This window comes from Cetorhinus maximus, chromosome 1 (assembly GCF_964194155.1).
Source record: "Cetorhinus maximus chromosome 1, sCetMax3.hap1.1, whole genome shotgun sequence".
NCBI classification, from domain to species: domain Eukaryota; kingdom Metazoa; phylum Chordata; class Chondrichthyes; order Lamniformes; family Cetorhinidae; genus Cetorhinus; species Cetorhinus maximus.
In genome coordinates, this window is record NC_135879.1 from 94,098,035 (window position 1) to 94,109,021 (window position 10,987).

At 44.3% G+C, this 10,987-nt stretch overlaps 1 protein-coding gene across 1 annotated transcript in view; it reads left to right on the forward strand.

The window, feature by feature from the left end:
• tmem175 (transmembrane protein 175) overlaps window positions 1–10,610 on the forward strand; it is a 46,616-nt gene extending 36,006 nt beyond the window's left edge. The window contains exon 10 of the mRNA XM_078543878.1: window positions 8,858–10,610. Within this exon, the coding sequence (XP_078400004.1) occupies window positions 8,858–9,524 (667 nt within the window). The 3' untranslated portion in view covers window positions 9,525–10,610. The remainder of the gene's footprint in view (window positions 1–8,857) is intronic.
• The last annotated feature ends 377 nt before the right edge of the window (window positions 10,611–10,987 follow it).

The following is a 10,987-nucleotide window of genomic DNA, read 5'->3' on the forward strand; positions in this document are numbered from 1 at the left end:
TTTAAACAATTTTTGGACAACCCATGCTTTCCTTTCTGCATAATGGAAGATCGATAGACTGCTAGAAAGTCTGATCCCACATTTAATGGAGCAAAATAATGGGGCAAACAAAGTTCTAAACTCTAGAAAGAAGGAAGTGAATAAAAAATGTTAAAATATTAAATGGTGTTGACAGGAAGTAATGCAAATTATTACTTTAAAGGAAACCAGAACAGCAGAACTAAAAAACATTAATTTAATGAATAGTACATTTAAAATGGATATTAGAAAAACGTAATTACTTGGAGTATAAAATGTTTGTAATACTGTACCATGCTGGATGGTGCAGGCAAAAAAAATTTTGGTAAGTTCAAAAAGGAGCCAGAAGCACCAGTGGAAGAGGAATAAGATTTTTCGGCTTATTATCCTTTTCTTATCCTTGAAATTTTTCTATACTAAATTTTATTCAGATATGCAGAAACGTTGTATGCTTCGCTGGTGATCTTCTAGTGTTTTTGTGTTCTGTGTCTGAAGGAGCACACGGGTGACTACATAAATAACTGGTAAGCTGTATTGGATAGACGCAGAAGATGCAAACCTATATCCATGATTAATCACGAGGCACCTGTGACATTGCAGGAGGTTTCCTTTATTATAGTTGATGTAAGCGTATTGAACTAGAAATTGGTGTGTATCGGTTTTTGGCCAAGGGAGTCATGATTTGCAGCTATCCATGCTGCTTCCAAATGAGGAAGGCAGCACATAAAATTGGTGCACCCACCTCATTTGCATGAATGTAGCATGGCTCTGAGCAGAGCCCATACTGCACTACCCTCTGTAGAGCTTCCAGCAGTCCCAGCCCACTGCAGGGAGCTGAGTAGCGTGAGCAAACCAAGTGCTCCAGACATCTTTTCCTTCTTAAAGGCAGAGTCCCTATTAAAGGGAAACTGCAGTAATGAACTGAACGCTGCTAAATAATCACTTTGGAACAATCGGGGCCAAGGGAGATGTCACACCGTGTGAGGAAACAGGTTTCCTGCTTTAGTGATGTCACATGGGAAGTACTGGTAAGATAAGTGGAGGGCAGGAGTGACACCATATTTCCTCAGGGGGGAGCAGTGGGGGGCAAGAAGCCTTTGAGGCAGAGCCTTGGGGGAAAATGGGAACAGTTGGCAAGGACAGTTAAAATGTCCAGAGTAGCCCTGAGGACATGGCTACAATGCAGAAGAAAGTATAATGGCCTCACTTGAGTGGTCACTGTGAATGAATGAATCTACACTTCACTTCTTAGACACACCACACCACCCACTTCTCGCACTGCTCAATGTACTACATCTCCATCACTCATCCAGCAGCATACCCTAGCACTCAGGACACACCCTTAAAATCCTTACTCTACACCAAACTCACACATAGCTTCCAGTTGTGCCAGCCATGCACACACATTTCCATGCCTCCTCAAACCTACAGTTATTCAACTATAGCAGGAACATTGCCCGAGCATAGTGACACACTGTCACTGACATTCTGTTCACTTCCTGGCAGGAGAAGGTGTCACACAACAGTCAGGAAAGCCGGAGGACCAGGACACCTGCATTCCCTCAGCGCCTTCGAGGAGATGGTCAAACAACTCATCGGGACCGATGCCACAAAGTCAGTGGCACTTGGTCATTGAGGACGATACTGAGTTGCTGCCATATGCATGTTCTCCATTCACTCTGTATTCTCATCTTGAAAGGTGCCATGAAATGGAAATTGCAGATGGTTCGACCGTGGAACTGCTGCTTTTTACCCCACCCTCCACTTTCCTGACTCCCAGCCATCCCCTTATGCATTTGAACATTCAGATAGTCAAGAACTGATGTTTGCACAGCCTCTAAAGACCATGAGGTAGAGGAAAAGCAAGCCCACAAGAGTGAAGAGGACCTTACACTCGCAGCCACTAGCTTAGATAGTGTTGCTGCATGAACGTGAATGTAGAATTGGGATCAGCATGTGGTGAGACATGAGCAAGAATAGGCTGTTGCCAGGCCATGTGCTCGTTCCCTGGAGGACAAGGTTGCAAATGAGTTCCGCTGTGGGGCACTGAGATGAGGCCCTTATTGGAGTAGACCATAGGAAAATGTTGATGATGATGTATACCCAGATGTTTCGTGCATTGGCAGGTCTGCCAGTCAGCCTCCAATCATTGGCTGGGAACATGGTAGAGTCTGGCTCCAACCTAGCAGCGGGCATCATGCAGAGCTTGGAGTCCCTCCTTTCCATCATGAAAGTGATGGACAACTCCATCGCAACACTGCCAAATTAACCCATGATGGAGTGTTTGTTGGCTATTGTCTCAACTTCCACTGCAGCACAGAGGGTGCCCTCCCAATGTCTCACTGCCGTAGTGAAAGCTCAGATGCAGGTCACGAGATCCATAGCTGCTGGCAAGCTTAAACTGCTGCCGTCATGAGTTTGGATTTCAGTGTCCAACGGGTTACCCAGGTGCCCTCAGCAGTCTACCAGCAAATTGCTAGGATTGCTGGCATCTGGCCTGTGGAGTAGCAATGGCGCTGTGGAGCACAAACCTGCTGGACTCTTTCAGGAAACCTATCATTGGCCTCCGTGGCACTGTACTACTCAATTTTGTGTCCTATGTTTTCCGAAGAGATGCTTGAAGTTACTTGAGCAAGCCTATATCATGGCACAGAACTGCTGACATGAGCGCCAACTAATTTTGCCTGTGGTACTTCATAATGAAGGGCATCTTTTAATGAAGCTCATCACTGTAAACTGATTAATAAAGTTTTAGAAAGCAGTGAAGTTTTTTTCATCTCTTTAGCCCCTGTCAATGGATAGACAAGGAATCTGTGGTGATGAGTAACCTGCAGAAGAGATGGGAAGCGTGATTTGAAAAATAATTTGAATGCTGAAATTGAAAACCATAATCAGTTTTTTTTTCTCATTCTTGATATATGGGCATCTCTAGCAAGGCTAGCATTTATTGCCCTGTTCTTAGCTGCCATTGAGAAGCCAGAGGCTTTTTACAACAACTTAATTGTCACCTTTACTGATAGCTGCTCTTCATTCCAGATTTTTTTTAACTGAATTCAGACTCTTAAAGAGTCATGGTTGGATTTGAACTCATGTTCTATGAATTATTATTCCAATCCTTTGGATTATTAGTCCAGTAATATAAACTATTTAAATTTGGGGTCAGGAGGAGCATTTCTCAACAATTATAACTCTTGAGAAAAATAAGCTTTCCATTAATAGGTCACTATCTTTATGAGAAAATATCTGGCTAACTCTCTTTAGAGAGGGAGAAGTGCTATCAATCAATTTCATCACAACGACATTGCACGCCAATCATAGACTGATCATTTTCAACGTATTTATGTTGCGTTTGTAAACAGACGAAAACGTTTTCATAAGAACAACAAATGTTGCTTTAATATGAGTGCATGTTGGAAGTTTTACTTCTAAACAGCACTATTTGACATGCTAATGATTTTTATAATGACAATATATGCATCTTGGTTCTGGAAAAAAAAACTATAATTGCGATAGAAAGGACCCATAACACGAGCTTATTGTACAAAGACAATTATAATTGTTACGATGGTAGTCGTAAGTTGCTCTTGGAATGCATTCAGTATTCCACAATTGACGTTGCATATGTCCCCTTACACTATCTTTTTGATTGTAATAAGTAGCTAAAATATAGCGATTAAATTATGCAGTAGGACAACTCTTTAAAAAAAATACATTGGGCGGAATCGTCCCAGATTTGCACAAATACAGTAGCAGGTCTGGAGAAAAGTCGTTTTACCCGCTAGCCTGGCGGGTTTTCGCACCAGATCGTCCCATTACCGGTGCATATCGCCTCATTAATAATGCATTCACGGAAAACACCTTGGATCGCTGGTGGGCGGGCTCAGATTTGCCCGCACCACCATGAACTCGGTGCTTCCTTGCTCATGGCACCATATTTAAAGCTAACAGAGAGCATGCCTACTTCATATCTACAGACCAGTCCTGCTCTAGGTGACAGATGGCTCTGAAAGCAAAGAAGACGCAACCCTTAAATTTAGTGACGCCTCTCTGAGGCGCCTGCTGGACATTGTGAAAGGCTGCCGCGATGTCCTCTACGCCCACGCTGACCGCAGGTGGGCCACCAGAATCACCATTTCGGCTTGGGAGGTGGTGGCGGCAGCGTTCAGCGCCACCGAAGCAAAGAGGAGGTCAGCCATCCAGTGCAGAGAGAGTATGAATGCTCTCATCCATTCTGCCAAGGTAAGTCAAGTACCTTATCATTTTCAACTCGCACTCTCCCAAGCCCATCTCACATCCCCAGGGATCTCACACCTCAAGGGACAATACCACTAAACCTCACACACACCCTCACATCTCCATCAGATACATACGCCCTTGAGCTCATGTCCTCATCCCGTCCATGGCTCCACTCACCATACAAACATTCCACACAGTGCCATGCGTCCTGCTCTCACACTCTCTTTGTCTGTTTTCATGTAGGAGAAGCTGGCTCACAACAGCAGGGCAAGATCCCAGACTGGGGTTGGAGTGGCCCACATTAGGCCCCTGACTCACTTTAAGGAGCGTGCCATTGCACTGACTGGTGAGGATGTGGACCATGCTTGCGGTGACAGTGAGGTTGGTGGCAAAAACCCATGTGAGGATCCTGCACCACATCATCCCCCTCTCAATGCAACTGAGTGCTCTCTCTCCTGCTTTTGACTTTGCTGAGATGCAATAATTATCTCAACTTTGATTCACAGGGAGCACTGCCAAGTGACCAACACCCTCAGCCATCCAGTCCCTCGGCTCCATCCAGGTCCTCACCTCCAGCCAAGAGGACACCTGTTCCATTGAAGAGCTGGAAATAAGGAGCCTGAAAGACCCGATACAGTGCTTACCCACACCCTCCAGCAACGCAGAGACACACACCTCGGCGGGACCTGGGTTCACAATCTGGTGGTCACCGTACGGACACATGTCCGCAGCAGGAGGAATGTTCAGCCGAGCTCCTCGGCGCTCTGAGGACTGCTGGGGAAGAGACATCTATGAGGTCTGAGTCAGATAACGAGCCTCTGGATTTTGCCTTCCAACTCGTCATGTAGAGTCAGCAGAAGGCAGGGGAACAAGGTGCAGGGCTGTTGGAAGCCCTCAACAGAGTGGCACCCGAGTCGGAGGAGTCCTTCTGCCTGCTCTCTGATGAAGTGGCGCCTACATTTGCATGTATGGAGGTCTCCATGGGAAGGATGGCAGACTCCATGGAGACCCTGGTCCAGCAGAATGCGGAGATGCGCACAGACTTGCACTCCATCATAATAGCCATGGGTGAGTTCCTGCGGTGGCAACGCGAGAGGGAAACAGGGCACCTCGATGTCCCTCTAGGTGCTTCTTCCCCCCCCAATGAAGTAGGCTGGGGGCCCTCGGGCACCCGAAGGGAGGAGGAGCAGCAGCTGGACAACCCTGGGCCATCCACTCAGCAATCTCCGAGGCTGTCTGTTCCCTCTGAGTCCCTTTTGCCTTTGACCTCAACCTCATCCTCTGTCACTGCAGAGGGAGTAGCTGGCCCAAAGGAGGACATCCAAAGCAAGCCAGGGCCCCCAAGGCCTCGGTCCTCCAGAGGATGCACGCCGAAGTCATCAGAGACAACATAGCCTACCATTGCACAGGCTGTCTCCACCCCTGCTGCGGATGTCAGGGCAGCACCTAGAAGAAGTGGTAGGCCTAGAAAAGTTAAGAAATTCTGACCACAAGTGGTTACGCAGGTGAACACATTTTGCCACTTCATAATCTGAAAATATATTCACTTTCACTGAATAATGTCTTTAAACTTCATTGACAGGCTTCGCAAGTTCTCCAACTGCATCCCCCGCACTAGCAGTTCAGCTGCACGCAGCCGGACCACAAGTGATTCTGAAGGGAGAAGTGTGTGTGTGCGTGTGCGCATGCCTTTCGGAGCCTCATGCAAGCACTCTCCCAGGCACCCGGAGCCTTCATCCGTCATACTCATTTCACTCATCTCACTGTGCCAAGCCCATCCAACACAAGCCTCCGCTCACTTTTGATTTTGACAATGATGGTCGTGGTCAAGTTTTTGATCAGCTCCCCTCCCCCAATCACCCATGTTCTTTCCCCCATCACAGTTGACCCCCCCGACATTATCTTCCACCTCCCTACCGTCACCTACGAACCTGAATCCATGCCTTCCCAGGATGTCCAGTTGAACTTGCACATTCCCTACCTTCCTAAGAATCTCACCCCCATCCACATTAACCTCCCTGCCCCCCTCCTTCCCACCCCCAGGGTCCATATCTACCTCTGAGTCTCCAGCAACCACCCTTACCGTCCCTTCTACCTCTACCGATGCACTGTCACCCTCCTACCCTTCTGGTTTCCTCTGCCCCCTCTCATACTCACCATTCCTTCCTATCATGCCCACCCTTAGTTCACTCCTCCATTGGGCAAACACATCAGCAGAAGGAACAGGTAAACCCGTAACTGGTAAGCTTTATTAGTTATTAATTAATTAACAATTAATTAATTAACACATATTGGAGATGACAGGGAGCTGATGTGCTGTGATTGCAGGATGTGGGAGCTTCTGGATATTGGTGTGATCCAGGGCAAACACATCTGCAGTAAGTGTTTGCGGCTGCAGGAACTTTTGGCTCCGAGTTATTGAGCTGGAGGCTGAGCTGCAGACACTGCAGGAGGGGGAAAGTTACCTGGACACTTTATTCCAGGAGGCAGTCACACCCCTTAGAATGGAGTCTTCTGATTTGGTCAGTAGTCAGGGACAGGAGGGTGTGACTGCAAGTGAGGCAGGTAAGAGGACCCAGAGGGCAGGAGTCTCAGCCCTTGCAATTGTCCAACAGGTCTGAGGTTTTATCAGCTTGCTTGAATGAGAGCAGGGGCTTCAGGGTGGATGAACTAACTGGCCATGGCACTGTGGTACAGGAAGCCATTCAAGCAGGGGTGGTTACTTGGAATGTAGTGGTAGTAGGGGACAGTATAGTCAAAGGGATTGACACCATTCTCTGCAGCAAAGAGCATGAATCCAGACGGCTGTGTTGCCTGCCCAGTGCCAGGGTTCGGAACATCTGCTTGAAGATGGTCATGTCGTGGTCATGTTGGTACCAATGACATGGGCAGAACAAAGGAGCAAATTCTACATTGTCAGTATGAGGAGCTTGGCACCAAATTAAGAAGCAGAATCTCAAAGCTCATAATCTCTGGATTATTACCTGAGCCACATGCAAATTGGCATAGGACAAATCAGATTAGGGAGATGAATGGGTGGCTCAAAGCCTGGTGTGGGAGAAGTGGGTTCCGGTTCGTGGGGCACTGGCACCAATACTGGGGAAAGTGGGATCTGTACCTTTTGGACGGTCTACAGCTGATCCATGCTGGGACCGGTGTTCTTGCAAGCCGTATAACTAGGGAAGTAGAGAGGGTTTTAAACTAAGGAGTGGGGGCAAGGGTACAAATTTGGGAAAATGTGGAACTCCTTCACCCCCACCCCCAAATTCCTTCCCTTGCCGCATTTTCCCCCGTTACACCCTACGTTCACCATACTCCCACCTACCCCCTCCCAACCTCACCACCCCCAACACCTTCGTTCCCCTTCTCCCAATCTCACTCCTTTCCCGCTCATAGCTGGACTCTCCTTTCTCCCATCGCCGATCATCCGTAGCAGCCCATGACCAAGACCACGATGCTCCGAAGCAGATCCGAGACATCAACGGAGACCACCCACCTTTTGTGAGCTGCTTCACGGTGGAGTCATGACCATGAGAATCCACGCAGATGCGATGCACGTGTTTCTCCAGGGTCCAGTAACTGTAGGGCTTCTCGGATATCTGCTATCTGAGCAAGGCCCTAATGGTAAGACTCAACCGTTGTCCAGATGTGTTCTGGGCTGGCGTGTTTTCCCGCTGGTGTAACAGTAAATCTACCGTGGGAGGACGATTCCTGTTGTGCCTTACATCGCATCCCATTAGTGGGATGCAAATCGGGTTTGCGCCGGCCTCCAATGGGATTTGCATTCTACCATGGAGGACACCGTCGGATGATCCCGCTGTGCTTTAACGCCGGAGTGAAACCGATTTTTGACCTTCTCGCCATATTGTTGTCCCCCCACCCCCCCCCGTGCCCCATGACAGGAGGTTGGAAAGTTCTGGCCATTGTCTTGTATACCCATGTGATTTACATTCTGTACACTCCCAACTTGTCCAAAATTCGACTATACATGTTATGTCATGCATTGCTTCTCACTCATCGCTTCCCTTTATGGAGATCTACATTTGCTTCCTAATCCTCAAATTCATTAAATTTAAAATCCTCCCCACCTACAAATTCCTCCATGCTCTCTGCACCCTCCTTCATCCCTACATCCTTCCCCAAATACTCTTGTTGCACTAATTCCAGCCTTCTTTGTTTTTCCCCTCCTCCACTGGTGGTAGAAGCTGCTTCAGCTTTCTCTCTCAAGCTCACCCTCTAAATCGAACTACCATTTTATCTCTCACTCCAGCTTTAAAAAACATTTCAAAACTTATTTTGTTCCCTAAGCCTCCTGTCAATGTTCCTAATCTCTCTCTCCCTGACTAAGTATCTATTTACCTTAGTTATGTTTATTTGTGAGACATGCGGGAATGTGGAGTTGCAGTTACAATCAGATCAGCTATTAATGGCTAAGCAGGCTCAAAGGGCTAAGTGGCCTATTCCTGCTCCTAATTTGTACGTTTGTATGTTTTTTATGGTAAATTCAAGCTATAAATGCCTATTGTTGCATAATATTAGCCATGAAGTGAATTAATATCTTTAGTTATGTTCTTATAATGTTTTTGGCATATTCTTGTTACAGTGAGGATAATGTTCCTGAAAGTAAAGAGGTTGCAGAGAAGTTTAATGGTAAACTCATCGAAGCACTTAGTGAGTACGGTCCAGAATTTTTGGCTTATTTTGGTTCATTTGTGACTGTTGGCCTTCTCTGGTTTGTTCACCATTCACTGTTTCTATACATCACTAAGTCAACAAGACTGATGGGACTCCTGAACACATTCTCACTGGCTTTCATTGGTGGACTTCCACTGGCCTTTCGGCTTACCCACGAATTTGCCGCCAACACCCGCAATGAACTGGAGGCCATTCAAATCAGTTGTGTTATAATTTTTCTTGCAAGTCTCTTTCAGTTTGCAATATGGGCTGCAGCACTTTACAATGAAAAGGAAACCTTACATCACCATATTCGTTATGGGGGCAAAGAACATGCATTTATGTTTGCCAAGCTCTCACTTTACCCTTCTGTGGCCTTTGTTACATTCTGTCTTACATATGTTTTAAGTAAGTTTAGTACTGAAATTTTCCATTTGATGCAAATTATTGTTCCTTTTGCATTTGTGCTTTTACGAATCATTGTCCAAATTGTTCTGGCTATTCTGGCATGGTTATTCAGTCGGTTAAAAACCAGGACTTCAATATTAAAAGAGGAAGAAGAATCTATCATCTCTGTAAGTGAGGTTGCATCATAACAGTCCACTTGCTGTTCCAGAGTACCCAGATTCAGAGCATGTGGCTTAAAACATTCATATACATGAAGTCTGTTTGCACTCATTTCCACAATTATTATGTTTGTGTAGCACTTTAACATATCAAAGCCCATCATCAAAAGCAATTATTGGCTAGAATTAAAAGATGCTATTGTATAATCCTGTTGTGTGCCAACTTGTACCAAGGAAATGATAGAAAGTGACTTTTCTTGGTTATTAATATGTTACATATTTTATTAATTTTTGTTTACATTTTGGTGTTTTTAAAGGTTTAATAATTTTGTAATGTAATTTCATTTTTATTATTATAGAAGGAATATGGCTCAGTAAAATATTCAGAAGTGATTTCTACATTATGTAAAGTTTCAATTTTGTCCCTTTGATTTACTTAAAACAGCAATTTATTCTTAATTACTATTTTTCATTACTTTTTTCATTTTTGTGTTTTTCTAAAAAAAAAGTACACAATATCATCTATTAACCCAGAATGTCAAATTGTTTAGAAGTCAGTTACTAAGAGTGTTTATTTGTTTTGTTGATTGTTTGTTACATTTCCTTAAGGACTAAACATTCTTAAAATGAAAATCCTGTTGACCTAATGCAAACAATCATTCTTTAGCAAACTAATAATCTGAAATAATATATCTGTATTTCACAGATTAGTCCTTCATTCCTAATGCCTGTTTTAGTATCTGTCGTTCTTTAAATGGTTGTTCATTGTTGCTTAAATGATGTTGTTGCAGCTGTAAGTAAAACTAAGTAATCTGAAAAGACATGGAAATAAATGCAGGATAAACACTGTATTTAATAGCATTCTTTGAATAAACATGAAAAATATCTTGCACTACAGAATGAAATTATGTAAAATGCTACAGCAGCTCTTAACCTAAAATTTTTGAAGTGAAGCAATTGTTAAAATGTCACATTATTCTTTGTATATGTTGAACTTTTAAAATACTTGTCTGCTGATGCTGGTCGTTCTGAAAGCTGTTAAAATTTAAACCTACAATATGTTACTGATAATATACAGTTGTGACATCTTTAAATAAATTCCATTTACTTGTGTTATGTGGCATTGTTATCCTTTCCTCCAAAAGAAAATGTATGAAAAGCTTTTCTTATTGAGATTTTCATTGGTAAAGAGGAAGAATTAAATAGTGTTTTACAGCTGGCATATTTTGCAACAACCAAACAGACCACATGATCTGAATACTTAAGACAAACATATCTGCTCCAAAATTTAAATAATGATTTTTCCACTTTGTTGTTAACCTTTGGTGCAAGCTATATCTTTGTAGTGATTAGACAAACAAGGAATGTGAAATGATCAATTTCATTATTTGAATGTTGTTCAATCTCCCTTCTGATCTTCAAGTTCTTTCTCTGCCAGCGTTGAATGAATCACAAGCTGGGGAGATCAAGTGATCTGCATGGACAAATTGAGG